The sequence below is a fragment of the Amphiprion ocellaris genome, chromosome 15, assembly GCF_022539595.1.
Source record: "Amphiprion ocellaris isolate individual 3 ecotype Okinawa chromosome 15, ASM2253959v1, whole genome shotgun sequence".
Classification (NCBI taxonomy): domain Eukaryota; kingdom Metazoa; phylum Chordata; class Actinopteri; family Pomacentridae; genus Amphiprion; species Amphiprion ocellaris.
In genome coordinates, this window is record NC_072780.1 from 31,092,438 (window position 1) to 31,109,951 (window position 17,514).

The following is a 17,514-nucleotide window of genomic DNA, read 5'->3' on the forward strand; positions in this document are numbered from 1 at the left end:
GTTTTTTGCAGTTTCGTGTCTGGTTTGTGTTGATTTGTGTCTGTTTTTTGTTGTTTTGTGACTGTTTTTTGCAGTTTTGTGTCTGGTTTGTGTTGTTGTGTATCTGTTTATTGTTGTTTTTTGTCTGATTTCTGTCATTTTGTGACAGCTTTTTGTTGTGTTTGTGTTCATTTCTGTCTTGATTGGGTCTTTTTATGCCTAGTTTTGGTAGGTTTGTGTCTGTTTTTTAGTGTTTTGTGGCTGGTTTGTGTCCATTTGTGTCCAGTTTATGTTGCCTTGTGCCTGGATTTTGTTGTTTTGTCTTGTTTGTGTTTGTAACATCAGATTTTACAGCATGTTTATATTTGATGTAGTAGTAAATTCGGAAGTACAATAGAATATTCATATTTGTAACCGTATTTTGTAAAAACAGAACACCACTTTTAGCCTTTATCTGTATTTTTGTGACAGTTTATTCCGGTCTGTCGGTCTCCAGATCAGCGGTTTGTTCTCTGCAGCTCCACTCTGTTGTATCGTGACGTCTGAGGGTTTTAATGCTGCTGTGAAACCAGCAGGATGAGACGAGACGTCAGGGAGGGAGGAGGTGGAGGAGGAGGAGAGGGAGGTGTAGCAGAGAGCTGTTGGATCAGAGGGAGGTGTAGCAGAGAGCTGTTGGATCAGAGGGAGGTGTAGCAGAGAGCTGTTGGATCAGAGGGAGGTTTATTTCCCTGCTGCCTGGATGGTGAGAGGAGGGCTGATCGCTGAGCTGCAGCAGACTGAAGGCTAGCTGAGTGCCATCATGGATCCTGGACGCTCCATCCAGCACGAGATCAGCTCTCTCAAAGGTACCCGTCCCACTTTCTTCCTCACATTTCCTGTCCAGGACCGCCTTGTTTACCCACAGTCCTCCTCTCCGTACGGACGTAAAGTTGTGCTGAAGGCAGGAATGTGTCTTTATGGATGAGAGGAGTGAAAAGCTTTAGTGGAGTGGAGGCGTGACGGCAGGGCTCGGGGGGAGAACGTGTCGGGACGGCAGGTTCTCTGAGATGCTGCTGCTAATGCTGCATGCGGCACGTTGAATGCGTCGGCTGCTGCAGAGTCGCTGCTGCATCGCCACGGTAACAGCAGCGATATGGAAGTGTTGCCCGGCCCAGAGTAAGGACGGGACGCTGCCGCAGATAGAGCTGGAATTCAAGAGGAGGAATCAGGAGTGTGTGAAGGTTTCTGCTGCAGCGCGGTGTGTTTAGATTAGAGTTTGCTCCTCCCACCTTCCTCACCTTCCTCACCTGCAGTTATCTCTCTACTTTATGTCACCAGCGTCACACATGTAAAACAACAAACGCTTTTAAACTGATTTTGAACCATTTGCTGTTATTTCACAAATTTTCCTGTTCAGTTAAATCATTAATAAAAATAGCCATCCGGTTGTGTCCGGTTTGTGTTGTTTTGTAACTGGTTTGTGTTGTTTTCTGTCTGGTTTTTGCAGTTGTGTGTCCGGTTTGTGTTGATTTCTGTCTGGTTTGTGTTGTTGTATGTCTGTTTATTGTTGCTGTGTGTCTGGTTTGTGTCATTTTGTGACTGGTTTTTGTTCTTGTGTGTCTGGTTTGTGTTGTTTTGTATCTGGTTTGTGTTGTTTTCTGTCTGTTTTGTGTTCATTGTTCTTGTGTGTCTGGTTTGTGTTGTTTTCTGCCTGTTTTTTGCAGTTGTGTGTCCGGTTTGTGTTGTTTTGTGTCTGTTTTTTGCAGTTGTGTGTCTGGTTTGTGTTGTTTTGTGTCAGTTACAGATAATTGCCGTAATTTGAAAGAAAAATTATGCATATTAAGGATTAACCATTTTTAAATGGTTATTTTACAGATTGGTTTGTTAAATTACAGATAATATCTAATTCACAGCCAAAAAATCCATGATTGGAAACATAAATAAATAGATGGTGACATTTGAAATGAAAATATTATGTATGTTAAGGATTGATCCTGTTTAAACGGTTATTTTACTGATTTTCCCAGTTTTGTGGAATGAATTTACACGATGACACATCGTATTTTTGCATTGCAATAAAATACATTAAATTACAAAAACAGCCGTTGTTGATCACATCTCCTGACCTCAACTGGAGTAAATCTGACATTAAAGCATCGGGTGTTTTTGGTCAGTTTTGTTTATATATTTTTGTACAAGTATACTGAATTCAGGTGAAGACTATTTTAAATCTTATTTTGGTGCAGATTTGTACATTAGCATGAATGTAGCGTAAATTTTAAGTGAAATCAGTGCTCTGTTTAAATGTGAAAGTGGGAAGAACATATATTGTCCTAAAATCAATAAAAATTCATGATATATAATCATCGTTTAAAAATCAGTCAGAATAATCATAATTCTGGACATAATCATCTGTTTTCAATCTAAATTTAGCCATTTTTGGACTGAGATGTGATGCTATGTATGTTAATTCCTTGTACAAATAATCCGCTATTTCAGTGTTTTCCATGCCTGTGTCGTGTTTGAAGACTTTTTATGGAGAAAAACATTTAAATTTGTCAAAGTAAGGTTTGAAAAGAGCCATTGTTGTGGTGTTGCTGCCTACATTTAGGTGTCATAATGCCAGACGAACCTGTTTTTCACTAAGTCATGCTAGCTGTTTGTTTGGCGTGCCGTTGCCGTGACAACGCAGAGAGTTGCTCAGTTTACTTCTTTTGTGTTTCATGAGTGTCTAATTAGTGAGACAAACTGAGTAAAGTGCAGTTTTAAACTTGGAATCCACCCAACTGCATGAATATTTTGTCTTGAAGGCGTCTTTATTTATTCAGATACCACTTTTCTCCGCAGCGCCTGCAGAAATACTACAGTTTTCTGAGTAAAGCGTGTGTAGTTTTTAGTTTGGATGTTGTTGGACTTTCTCCATACGATTAGGAAAAAGATTCCCAGCAGCCAGACAGACATTTATAGGGACAGAGAGCTTCTAATTTGTGAAGCAGCTTGGTGAAGCCTTCAGCGAAGCTGTTTTGTGTGGCGCTGAGGTTTGTCTGGTGAAGTGTGGTGAGAGTTTAAATGATGCTGGAGTCGGATCTGAAGCCCGGTCGGACGGCACCACAATGTTTTCCCCAGAGATCCGCAGACAAAAGCCGCTTCGCCTCACTTCGCCTCCCAGCGGAGTCGCTTAATCTGCCGGCTTCATCTGCAGGCATGTCGTCACCTCAACAACCGCTTCTGTTGATGATAAAACCTCCCAGCTTCATCTAGAGAAACTCCACGTCTTTCTACCAGCCTGACCCAAATATTCTGAGCTCTGATGCAGGAAAACGCTGGAAAAAAAGAAGAAAACACTCCAGAGAATCCACAGTTAGCTGCATTTGCTGAATCACTGAATGAGACTCGACTCACACAAAAGATATTGAAATGAGGCATTCTTTGTTTTTCTGTTTTGTTTGCAGGTTGTTTTTCTGCTGTTTTGGTCAGGATGCTAATCAACACTGATACAAATTAAGACAAAAAAAAAGCAACAAGAGCAATGTGAATGCAAGACCTTACTTTGGGCTAACAGACACTGTAAAAAGACATTTTTGAATAGTTTTACAACAGTTTTTAACTAATTTTTAAAATTAATTTACAGTTGTTTTTTTTAATAGATTTCCCTGTTTTGTTAAATTACAGATATTAATTAGTAAAATCACAGTAAAACATTAGATTAAATTACATGTTAACTGTTAGAAAACTCTAAAAAAAAAAGTATGTTTTTAAACAGTTTATAGCTGTAATTTAACAAACAATTTATTGTTGATTAAGATGTTTTTATCCGTTTTGTTCAATTATAGATATTATTTTTTTTAAATTACAGAAAATAAATATTGATTTAAACATTGACCTAAGTAAATAAAACTATCAATAAAAGAATGAATGAATGAATAAATAAATAAATAAACAGGTCAACATTGTAATAATGTCCGCATGAAAAAATCTGTATTTTTACAAACAGTATTTTGTTCTTCTACAATGTTTGATTGTAAAATTACACTTTTTAAAACTGTATTTATATCAGCTAAAAAAAAACCAAATGAACACAGTTTAACTGATGTTGCTGTTTTCTTAAATTACAGACAATATTTTTTAAAAATCGCACAAAATAAGTATTGTTTTACATACTGACTTACATAAATAAATCTATCGATCAATAAATCTATCAATAAATAAGTAAATAAATAAATGGGTACAAACTGTAATAATGTCCAAATCAAAAGTCTGTATCTTTACAAATATTTTTTTTAAATCACAGAAAATATAGATAAAATAACATTAACCCAAACAAATAAATAAATAAATCTATCAATAACTATATGAATAATTGAATGAATGAGTGAATAAACAAGTCAAAATCTGTAATTTTACAGACTATTTTGTTCTTCTACAAATTGTAAAATTATACTTTTTAAACATTTTTCTATCTATTTAAATCTGCTAATCTAAATTTTACAGATATTTGTTGTTATTTAAAGAAAAAATGAGCAGATTTAGGATTGAAAATTGGTAAATAATTTTTATCTGTAACATTACACATTTTCCTTGGTTTGTTAAATTATAAATTATAATTCTGTCTAGAAAAATCTGAAAAAAATGTATTGATTTACGTTTTAAACTGTAAAAGCAGAAGACCAAAACTGTAAAAAGTTTCCACATTAAAAATCTGTCTATTTACAAATGATAATTAGTTCTTTTCCAACATTTGACCATAAAACTAGACTGTTTTATTGAACTGAAATTGGCTGAAAAGTAATTATTTTACCGATATTTGTTATTTTCACTGTTTTTGAGCATCACGTTATTCCACCATTTTTAATTTTTAATTTTTTTTACAGTGTACTAGACTATATTTCAACCTGTTGTTTTTGCAGCTGTGTGAGCTTCACCACCTCCTCAGCTCAGGGTTTTAGGGTTTCAGAGTTCCTGTCTGGCCCTTATCATCGTGTTTTCACCAACACTGCTCTGTTTTGAACGATGCTTTCTGAAGGTCGTGACGGATGTTTGTGTTTTTAGCAGCAGGTTCAAACCCAGGATATCCAGTTAAAAAGGAGCTCAGGGTGGGAGTCAGAGCTCCTGACCTCTGGCTGGTGTTGTGTTTCAGGTCTGCAAGGCTGGAAGGTAAAAGAGCTCTGTGACATCTGACATTCTTAGAGGCACGTTCGTACGACCAGTAGACTGAACAGGCAGTGAAATGTTATATTTTCATTGTCAAGGAGTAAGTTGAGTTTATGTGCTCGAAAATAGGAGCTTAAATGTGATAAAAAACTCTGTGGAAAACTTTGTGATCAAGTTTTGTCACTAGTTGCCTCCATGTTGGTCTGTAATCTAAATCTGAGCTACTCCTAACTACAGTATACACCCAAAGATCGGAGAGAATCCTCAAAACTGATGCTGGCATTGCTTGCATGAACTGCTGCTCTGTCAATATCACTTTGACATCTGACATTCTTAGAGACACTTTTCACTACCAGTAGACTTAACAGGCTATTTAATGTTCTATTTTCATAGTGAAGAAGTAAGTCACGTTTATGTGCACAGAAATAGGAGTTTAAATGTGATCAAATACTTTGTGGAAAACTTTGTGATAAAGTTTAATGAGTTTCTTTGCAAATTTTGGAAGTTAACTTCATGCAAAGTGCAGTGAACTAAAGAAAATCCTACAAAATATCAACTTTCTGCATCTTTTAAACAACAAAAGCGCTCTTTAATTCACTTTTTTAAGCCAGGCAGGTTATTTTTAGCTTCTTGGAGAACTTGCTGTAGGTCAATCGCTTCCTATTCTTGTTGCTGAAGGTATTTTTTTTATGACTTATGCACCATAAATCATATTAAATAGTGACTGTCTGCTGTCCAAATAGTAACAAGAAGCCATCTAACTAGAGTAGAACTAGAGTAGAACTACTGCAGCACACCTGTGTTAAACACTTGTCTACCACCAACCTGAGGCTCTTGAAAACTAAACTAACAAAGTCTAAATAAACTGTTAAAAGTTAAAACATTCCATCTCTGCCACTACAGGTTGCAGCGTTATCAGTGTAAACTCAACAAAACCATTAAAAACAGGAAACTAAGCAGAGACCAAGCTGAGAAAAAGCTAAAGTGTCTAGTTTGGTTTCATGGATCCACCACAGCTATTAGAATTCTTCTGTCCATGTGGTTTTTGTTATTTCAGGAACTCATGATGCTGAACAGAGAACATACTGAACCTTGTAGCTGTTCATAAAACATTAGAAAACAATAGAAAATAAAATCCATAATTCCTCAGTGTCAAGGTAACATCTTCAAAACCTTTTCTCCTTTAACTGAAGATCCAAAATTCCAGAGCTTCTTCCTCATTGGACTAGAACAACTGACAAATAGTTTCAGTAACAGACGGATAGATGGATATAGATCCAGTGTTCAGTAGCTCACACATGTTATATCTAAGAAAAGTAAAGAAAATAGGGATAAAAACAATGTTTAAGTCGTGCTGCTGGAAGAAACAAGGTGCAAAAGTTAGCTGATATTTTACAGCATAAAAAAAACGAGTATCAAAAAGTCTCAATACTGTATTACAACAACAATAGCAACAACTACAGCAGCAACAACAATAACAACAACAGCCGCAACAAAAGCCATAAAAACAATCAAATCAACAACACAACAATAACAACAGCCACATCAATAGCAACAGCAACAACAAAATCAGCAAAAATAACAGCAATAGCAGCAACAATAACATCAAAAATACCAACAGTAGCAATAAGCATATAGAAGGGAGGTGATTGACTTTATTGGATCCTTTTAGTTTGTTCCTTTTTTACATTAATATATATGATAAATAAAAGTAAACAATCGTAAATAATATAACAGTCGGTGGATCATGGAGGTTCATCCATTGTTTCCTCTTCATAAAGAGACAAATCAGTGTTATGTTGAAAACTAAGAGCTGAATGAGCAGTTTATCTGCCCGTTAACCTACAGAACAGACTCACACTGGAGTATTATGGGATGGTGTGGTTGTGAATGAAAAAGACTCTTTCCTCTTACTAAGGTATTTCATTGCAGCTGTTAGCTGACGTCATCCTAAATGATCTTCCGACAGGCAGAAACTGTAGGAGGAAGATATTCCAGGACTCTCTGCTCTGGTCAGGGTTAGATATCATCTATTCTGATGTGACTAAGCTGACAAGTTGCCTCCATGTTGGTCTCTAGTCTAAATCTGACCACTCTCCCAACTCCAATATACAGCAGGTTGTTTTACGACGTTTATGACAATTACAGCAGCAGGTTTACGATGTTCTCAGCCTACGGCGTTTCATGGTTACGTCACCAGCTCCCATAAATATATTGAGAAAATCTTGTTCCATCATTCTGACGTACCACGTTTGTGACATTAAAACAAATTTTGCGTGGGAACTAGTTGGCGAGCGAAGCCGATGAATACGTCGTCATGCGGCGCTATACGAGGAAGACGGCTTTGTTTACGTTCTACAGTTGTACGCCACCTTGTATCGTGCCACGTTCGCTAACATTTTGCCCCTCATTATGGCTCCCAAGCACAAGTCAGACTCTTCTGATGGCAGTGCTTTGAAGAAAAGGAAAGCCATCTCCATGAAAGTGAAATTAGATATAACAAGAAAAGCACTCAGAGAGCGAAGTACTCCGCCAAGGCTGCTCGGTCGACGTATCATTTCTGACGGATGAAATCTTTAATACAAAATGACCTTGCACTGAGCACAGTGGTGTAGTGGTTAGCACTTTCACCTTGCAGTGAGAAGATCCCAGGTTTGTGTCCCAGCTTTCCCAGGATCTTTCTGCATGGAGTTTGCATGTTCTCCCTGTGCATGCGTGGGTTTTCTCTGGGTATTCCGGCTTCCTCCCACAGTCCAAGAATATGCTGAGGTTAATTGATTATTTTAAATTGCCGTAGGTGCAATTTAAAATAAGTGGACTTTTATAGGTACTGTGTATATATATATGTATATGTGTATGTGTGCGTGTGTGCGTTGAATGCCAAACATATAATAAATAACTGTAAGAATGCAGAATTGTTCAGTAACAACATGGACATGTAAGCGGTATTGGAGAGATGACTCAGCATTGTGGTGACCTGGCCTCCTATTTGGCACATTGGATTGCCAACCTTTGGCCTCTGATAGTAGTCATTTAGGTCCGAACTTGGAATTTTCCCGCTTTCGTCATATATTTGACCCCTTTAAATGGCTTGTACTTCTCTCCATACATGTCAAGGTGACTCACTTTAAGACCTGATATGGTCAGCTGCTGTATCTTTAGATTAATGTGAGTGTGATTGTTTGTCTGTATGTGGCCCTGCGACAGACTGATACCTGTCCAGGTGTCCCCTGCCTTCACCTGAGTCAGCTGGGATAGACTCCAGCCCCCCTGCAACCCTAATGAGGATTAAGCGGTGTATAGAGAATGGATGGATGGATGTTATGTATGGTTCCCGAATTGCATGTAAATTACACTTATAACAGTCTGTTGATCAGTTCATCACTTTTGGCAAGCCTTTGTTTGGCTCGTGTTAAAATAGCCGTTCCCTCCATGCTTTTATTTTGAAGACGTATTTTTAATGTTATGGGCTTTTATTTTGTCACCATTCCAGCGGCACAGGAAGTGTTTATCTAAGAAGCGGTTTCTTGACATGATGAAGATGCTGCCTAAAAGTCCGAAAATTTACATAAAGGTGAAAGAAAACGGTTCCACGCTGTTGCTGTCTAGCAAAGGAGGTGTCTGAACTTAGAAGCAGCTGCAATGGAGACAAGCTCTGACAGTGAAGAAATGAGTGAAGGACAGAAAGAGGAATTTGTGTTCAAAATAAGGCTGACGACTGAAAGTAAATAAAGGCTTAGTGAAACACCAGGAGCTTCACCATTGTCTGGCTGGGGATTGCTACATACGTGACCTAAATATGTAGCGGGACTCAGAAACAGCCCACGGTTTAATCATTTGTTCCTTGTATGATTTCCAACTGATAAATCAGTCAATTTGTAGTAGGATCGCAATCATGTGGTCATCAGCAGATAACTGACACAGTGTTCACATCATGGTTACAGCGACGCCGTGCCGGCAGCTATATCTGGCAATGGGAAATCTTTAACAAAGCTGTAGATCCAGACTATAAGCTGCATCACTGCCAAAATCGTATCACTTGGTCCTTGTGTCATTTCTGACCTTCCCTAAAAATTTCATCCAAATCTGTTGGTCCGTTTTCGAGAAATGTTTCACACAGACAGACAGACAGTTTCACAGACAAACGTATGCAGATCGTCACATGACTCCACCCTTAGTAATGTAATAAAACGCTCAGAAAAGGGCGAAACACCGAAATTTGGGAAATCTTTGAACCCCCTGTATACCCCGAAGATCCGAGAGAATCCTCAGAACTGATGCTGGCATTGCTTGCATGAACTGCTGCACAGTCAGTGTCACTTTGTGTTTTTTTTAATGACTTAACTCCAGATATACTATATTGCCAAAAGTATTTGCTCACCCATCCAAATAATCAGAATCAGTTGTTCCAATCACTTCCATGGCCACAGGTGTATAAAATCCAGCACCTAGGCTGCAGACTGCTTTTACAAACATTTGTGAAAGAATGGCTCACTCTCAGGAGCTCAGTGAATTCCAGTGTGGAACTGTGATAGGATGCCACCTGTGCAACAAATCCAGTCGTGACATTTCCTGGCTCCTAAATATTCCACAGTCAACTGTCAGCTGTATTATAAGAAAGTGGAAGTGTGTGGGAACGACAGCAACTCTGCCACCAAGTGGTAGGACACGTAAACTGATGGAGCGGGGTCAGTGGATGCTGAGGTACATAGTGCGAAGAGGTGGCCAACTTTCTGCAGAGTCAATCACTACAGACCTTCAAACTTCATGTGGCCTTCAGATTAGCTCCAGAACAGTGCTTCAGCAGAGAGCTTCATGGAATGGGTTTCCATGGCCCAGCAGCTGCATCCAAGCCATACATCACCAAGTGCAATGCAAAGCGTGGGATGCAGTGGTGTAAAGCAGCCACCACTGGACTCTAGGGCAGTGGAGACACCTTCTCTGGAGTGACCAATCATGTTTCTCCATCTGGCAATCTGATGGACCAGTCTGGGTTTGGTGGTTGCCAGGAGAACCATACTTGTCGGACTGCATTGTGCCAAGTGTAAAGTTTGGTGGAGGGGGGATTATGGTGTGGGCTTGTTTTTCAGGAGCTGGGCTTGGCCCCTTAGTTCCAGTGAAAGGAACTCTGAATGCTTCAGCATACCAAGACATTTTGGACAATTCCATGCTCCCAACTTTGTGGGAACAGTTTGGAGCTGGTCCTTCCTCTTCCAACATGACTGTGCACCAGTGCACAAAGCAAGGTCCATAAAGACATGGATGACAGAGTCTGGTGTGGATGAACTTGACTGGCCTGCACAGAGTCCTGACCTCAACCCTATAGAACACCTTTGGGATGAATTAGAGCAGAGACTGAGAGCCAGACCTTCTGGTCCAACATCAGTGTGTGACCTCACAAATGTGCTTCTGGAAGAATGGTCAAAAATTCCCATAAACACACTCCTAAACCTTGTGGACAGCCTTCCCAGAAGAGTTGAAGCTGTTCTAGCTGCAAAGGGTGGACCGATGTCATATTGAACCATATGGATTAGGAATGGGATGTCACTTATGTTCATATGTGAGTCAAGGCAGGTGAGCGAATACTTTTGGCAATATAGTGTATTACTGCTCTTTAAATCAGAGTAACGTTTTTATCTCTGATCTCTACAACAGTCTGTGTTCTCCAGTCACTTCCTATCATGATTGATTTTTTTGCGTCGTCTCTGGTTCAGATTCGAGTCACTAATCTGCAGATGAATCCTGGTTTTCCTGCAGCATCCTGTGCATCCGCTGCAGTCGTTGTGTTTTTTATCAGCTCCACGACATCACATCAGCAGTTTTCTCTCTGTGCCGCTCTGCTGCCAAGAATTCCCTGCAGAAAATCAGCCATGAACACAAAGCAGTGGATGAATGAGCTCAGTGGTGCAGAGGAGAGGACGCCGAAATATTCCACCAAGTGTGAAAGTCTAGATGTTGGTCGTTGTGTTTCTGTTCAGTTGTAGGTCTTGGAAGCGTTGCGTGGCTTCATTCATCCGCTGTGTGTCTGATGTTGCTGATGCAGATTGTGACTCAGAGATGAAGGTTTCAGATGTCTGAACAGCTTCAGAGCAGCAGGAATGAATGTCTGGCCTCGTTTCAGGTTTCTCACCTGTTTCTGTCCTACTGAAGGTTCGACTCACTGCAGATGAAAACTGATTAACCCTCCTGTTGTCTTCATTTACAGGCACCAAAAAATATTGTTTCCTTGTCTGAAAAAAGTCCAAAAATTCAGCAAAAAAAATTCCTCAAATTTCTGAAAATTTGCAAAACCTTTAGGAAGAAAATTCCAATAATTCCTTAAAAGTTTCCCTTAAAGGTTTTATTTTTAAAAAAAAAAACAGCCCAAATTTGGCAAGAAAATTCTTGTAAATATTTTAAAAAATGATTAAAAATTAAAAAAAAAAATAAAAAAATAAAAATATCTAAAGTGATTCCATATATATCAGTAAAACTTCTAATATTTTCTTGAAGAACATTCACATAAAAATCTGCCAAAATCCAGTGGATTTTGGTTGATTTTTATGCGAATGTTCTTAAGAAACATTTTTAACATTTCCTTTTTTTACACCAAAAAATGTTCAAAGATTTCCCAAAAATGTGAAAATGTGGACATCAGAAGTTTCACTGTGAAAATATTTTTTCCCACATTTTCAAACTTGGGTCAGTTTGACTCGCAGGACGACATGAGGGTTAATGTGGTGCAGAATCTGTACATTTAACGCTGCAATTACATTCTACAATCATAGTTATAAAGTTTAACAGCCTTGAAGCCTTCATTTTCTGTAGTTTTATTATTTTACAAATAGATAATTGTCTCTCTGTTTACTTTTTGATGGTTGGGTTGTTGCTCCAGAAAGAAAAAATCTGGTTATTTCACAGATATTTACACCTTTTGAAGGAAACATTTCATATTTTGAGGATTCAGAAACAGTTTGAATGTTGTGCAGAGTGAAATCATCTAAACTGCAGTTTGCAGTTGTATCTGTTGTTTTTGCTTCATCAGAATGGCGAATGAAAAACTAGTTTGAAATTTACATTTTCCTTTTTTTCTTAAATTGCACAAATTAATAATTGTTCCTCAGATTATTTTTTTCTCAGTATATCTAATTTTTGAGTGTTCATGTTTGAGTCGTTGCTTTAGAGTTTGATTTTTGAAATACAACTTTCAAAAAAAGACTAAATATTGTCATTTGTCATCTACTTTTCCTGCTTGTAGTTGGATTGTATCATTAGAGGCTGAGTCTTGCAGCCTCTTTAAATAAATTTTAATTAAAATACTGTATTTAATTCATATAAAGTTATTTTTGATTGATTAAAATAACAATATATGAATTAAATGTTTTTCGTTCATTGAAATAGCAATATATTAAATAAGTTATTTTAGTTAATTGAAATAACAGTACAGTATATGAATTAAATTAAATTAATGAATGTAACAATATATTAATTAAATACAGTTATTTTAATAATATATATATATATATATATATATACATATGAATTAAATATGTTATTCAAATTAATTAAAATAACAATGTATGAATTAAGTAAATTATTTTAATTAATTAAAAATAATTTCTGAATTAAATAAATTGTTTGTAACTAATTAAAATAATATATGATTCAAATATGGTTATTTGAATTAATTGCAAGAACGTCATACGGATTAAATACAGTTATTTCAATTAAATAAAATAACTGTATATGAATTACAGTTGTTTTAATTAAAATATTAATATGAATCATATACATTGCTAAGATTAATTAAAATAATAACGTGAATTAAATACAGTAAAATAGTGTATTTAATTCCTATATTATTTTAATTTTTAAAAATCTGTATATTGAAAATTGAAAAATGGTAAATAATTCTTTAAACTGTAGCTTTATATATTTTTCTCTGTAATCTTTTTCTAAAATTAACTTAGAAATATTAAATTAATTCTGTCTCATGTAAATGTTAAGCATAGTTTCATAGAATAAATACACATAGTTGTGGTTTTTCTGCCTCCCTCTCATCAGTTTGTTCCCATCAATCTTAAATCCCTTCAGGGAGTTTTTCCTCAAACTTGGCAGGAAAGTTGGATTCAGTGTTGAGCTGATTAGATGTTGGTGGTTAAAGGTCGCTGTGACTTTACAGAACGAGTTTCTGGATTTAATTCAAGAATTCAGACTAATTATGACCAAACGTCACACAAAAACCTGAATTCTTTTACATTGTTTGACTGTAAAATTCCGTTATTTTTACTGTATTTAAATGAGATAAAAATCACAGTTTCACAGATATTTGTTGTTTTTTATCACTTTTTTTAAAAAAGTTTGAATGTTTCAGTATTCCTGAACATTTTAATTTTTGCTCCTTTATTTTGTTGTTGTTGTTGTTTTTCTAGCACACTTGCTGCCAGACTTTCACTGTCAGTAATCTGTATTTTTAGAAATAAAATTCCACTTTTTTACTCTATTAGAATCAGCAAAAACTAACTTTATTTTACTGATATTTGTCGTTACAACCTAACCCTATACAGTGTTCCCTCGTCTGTGGCGGGGGTTACGTTCCATATTGTAACGACGACCACATTGTAACCCTTAAATACTGGTCGACTCAACCGTCTCCAGGGCTGTAGGTCAGGCTGGTTACAATTATTCTGCGTTTTTATGCTCATGTCTTTTGCTGTCTTCCATGCTAAACATCCCCAGCATGACAGGACAGTTTTCTGCAGGATTTATTCACCGCTCAGCACAACAAACACAGACTGCTCTTACCAGCTCTCCCACTGTTCCACGATTAAATCAGCTGTACCAAAAACAATAAGAATACGGAACCAACATCTGGGACGCCAAGCAGGGCATATCTGTATTTTACTGATTTTTGCTCTTTTGTCAACTTTAGTCTTTCATTGCAGAAAAATAAAAGTAATTTAAAGAAAAAAATCTGATTGCTCTGTGTAAGAATAAAGCTATAAATTCTACCGTGTGAGAACAAGATTTTACTGCATGTAATAAAATAAAAAAGCAGATTATTAAACGTGAGAGAGTGAAAACAAGAGATGATGAAATGATTTCTGCTCTTTATGCTGAAGATAAAACCTGATTTAGTGCAGTATATCTGCAGCCTCCTGATGAAGATCCAGTGTAGTTAATGGTTAATATTCTAGGTTTATAATTCATTCTGTTAAATCTGTCCATCTGAAGGCCTCCCAGCTCCACTGATGTGATTATTTAATCTGATTAACCTCAGATTTCCTGTAACTCGGCACATCCTCTGTGATCCTTCAGTTGAACAGCTTCAGCTCCTCAGGCTTTGTTTTGTCAGACGAAGGAGAGAATGAACAGCAGGATTGAGAGCAGGTGAAGCTGAACGCTGCAGAGTTTTGTGTGTGGAGGCCAGGAGGTGGCGCTGTGGCTGCAGACGTCCTCCGTTCTGCTCAGATTCAACCTCAATCCAGCCTCGTCTGGCTCCTTAAACGCTCTAACTGAAGCTGAGTTTGATCCAGACACACCCGTTGTTTGTGTGCCGTTAGAATAAATTCCTTCCATTTTTCTACTGGCAGTTAAATCTAGAAATGTTTTCTCTAACCTTATTTTCTGTTTCTCTTTTCCAGGTAAGTCGCTGCTGTTCCTGCCTTTAAGACTCTGTGGTTTGACTTGTGGTGACGCAGAAACGGTGAGATGCTGCTGCTGTAGCTTCTTCTTTACTTGTGTTTTATGAGTTTATTGAAGAAATAACCTCTTAAGATGAAGCAACGTCCTTAAAACACTAAACACATGGCAAACAACACACTATTGCATAATATACAATATAAATACCACAAACTCTGCTTTTATACAAGAAAAATCTGTTGCAAAAACACAGAAAAATACAGTAACGCTCTGAGTTCTTATGTAGTTTCTGGGTGATTTTTTATTTTTTTTTGTTCCTGTCACATTTTTCTTCACTGTAGGCTCATTTTCACTGCAAAATAAAGTCCTACACCTTTATGGAAACAGAACAACCATGAATAGAAGCAGAGAGAACTCAGACATGTTTTCAGTTCAGTAAAACACAGTTATAATGTCATAAATCACAGAAAAAGACAAACAAAAATTGTATTTCTTTGATTATTTAGTTTAAAAAAATTGATAAAGCTTGATATCAACGTGTGCATCATTTTTCCAGTTGCCCACAGATGCTACCAGTAGTAGAAATAAGACATTTTGCCTCTATATACTACGCATATTTTAATATTTACACTTTAAATTTGTTTCTATACTTTCCTCTGTGTGAACACATCCTGCAGTTCAGCCTAAAAGTCTCAGAATTTTTGCACCGTCACCATTGGTCACAGCTGAGTCATTCATGGCTTCACAGTTGCACTATAAGTGGCAGAATTTTACTTTTTTACATTTTCTTGCTACTGAAAATGGTTTGATTTTGGTGAATTTCTAACTGACACATGTAGAATAAATTGATGTTGAAAAGAATCTGATGAGTTTAGGCTTGGATTTGGTTCATTTCCCCCAACAGAACGATACATAAGAGGCTTGAAGGCTGTTTTAAAGTTGAAAAACCAACAGTTATCTCTGTTTTTACAGTTTATTGCTCTAAAAATGTAGTAAACTTGGCATTTTGTTTTAAAATTAACATGTCTTTAGCACCTGTCGATGGATTTTGGGGCTCAGAAGGTGAATTATAACACAAATGTAGCAAAGATTGAAAGTATACACACAAATTAAAGGCACAAACAGGCTGTTCAAGTAGTGGGAAAAGGTGATACATATCAAAAAAAAAGAGGAATATTATTCAAAATAGAGGGAGCTTTGATTAGAATCACCTGCATCTGAGTTATTTGTGAATTTCAGAAACAAAGAAAAAGTGATCTTTCAAATGTTTGAGCAGCTGTAGATGTTTAGATGGGGCTAAAGCAGTTTAAAATAAGAAGGAGAGTTAAAATAAACACATTCAATTGAGACAATCCAGTAGAATTAGAAACTGTCTGAAGTGATTCATACATTTTGAGGCCTTAAAACTAAATGACACTGAAAAATCTGAGCAACAGAAAGTGTCAGACGTGTTTTGATTCATGCTTCCAGTGAGAAATGATTCTTGGGAGGTGAACTCAGACAACCTTGTGTGTCTTTAAACAAAGTCTTGTTGTTTCATTTAATTCAGTGGGTTTAATCAGATGACGGTTTTAAAGGTCCCCGTTCAGTTTTATTTCATCTCCTCGTCGTTGCAGCGTCTTTCTGAAGTCTTCTAATGAAGCAGCTTTTTATTCGTCATAAAGGCCACTGAGCCGCCGTTGTTTTGTCCTGAAAAGCTGCACAAACGTTCGCCGTCATGATTCGTCGCTCCGAGCCGAAGTGAATTAATGGGATGTGATCTGCAGCTTGAGGACGTTCTTCCTCCGTCTGTCTTTTTTCTATCTGCACAGAAATCTAACTCCTCAGTGAGAGGGAGGATTTTCAGTGTTTTATAGTCGGAGAATCCGCAGATCGCTTTATTCTGCACGTCTCAATTAAAAATTCAGCAAAATTAAACATTTACAGGAACCAGAATCTGTAAAAAAAAAATAAATAAAAAAATTAATTCTGCATTTGAAAGCAAAACTGTGGAGCCATGAATGACTGAGCTGTAACTGAAGATCACATGACAAAAAAATCTGAGACTTTTAGGCTGAACTGCAGGATGTGTTTGCACAGAACAGACAGGGAACAAATATGAAAATAAATTCAGAATCTAAGTAGCAAAATATCTGTAGCATGTAGAGTCATGATTTCCTTTTTCCGGTTTTATCTACACCCGTGGGCGCTTAAATTAAATGCACATTGATTACTAGTTTTGTCAGTTTGTGTAAAATAACAACTTTGTGACTTCTTTAAAATCATTTTTGTGTTGTTCTTTTGAAAAAAATGAAACAATCTAAGCTTAAAATCATGATTTTATTGAAATCACTTTATTCTACAGTTAAAAATTCACTAAAATTAAAGCATTTGCAGTAATTAAATTCAACAATAACAAATAATTCTGCACTTTTAAATGCAACCAGGAAGCCATGAGTGACCAAGCTGTAACTGAAGATCACATGACAAAAATTCAGAGACTTTTTAAGTAACCAAAATTTAAGTTTAAAATTGTGATTTAAAAAAAAAAATCACTTTTGTCTACATGTCTCTTAAAAAATGCCCAAAATAAACAGTTTGCACTAAACAAATTTTGTGAAAATCAATAAATTCAATAAATTCTATGCTGACTGAGAAGACATGAATGACTCAGCTGCAAATGAGAGTCATGTGACAAAAAATCTGAGACTTTTAGGCTGAACGGCAGGATGTGTTTCCACCGAACAGACAGGACACAAGTATGAAAATAAATTCTAAATCTAAATAGTAAGATATCTCAGTCCT

The 17,514-nt window shown here is 36.7% G+C and overlaps 1 protein-coding gene across 12 annotated transcripts in view; it reads left to right on the top strand.

Annotated features, from left to right (window-relative positions):
* The window catches only part of pleca (plectin a), a 198,315-nt gene that overhangs the window by 60,414 nt on the left and 120,387 nt on the right, over nucleotides 1-17,514 (top strand). For 2 of the 12 annotated variants that reach the window (XM_035948490.2, XM_035948493.2), the window contains exon 1: nucleotides 699-824. The exons of the other annotated variants lie outside the window; for them this stretch is intronic. In XM_035948490.2, the coding sequence (XP_035804383.2) occupies nucleotides 779-824 (46 nt within the window). In that variant the 5' untranslated portion in view covers nucleotides 699-778. Of the gene's footprint in view, nucleotides 1-698; nucleotides 825-17,514 lie in introns of those variants that run through there. 12 annotated transcript variants of the gene reach the window in all.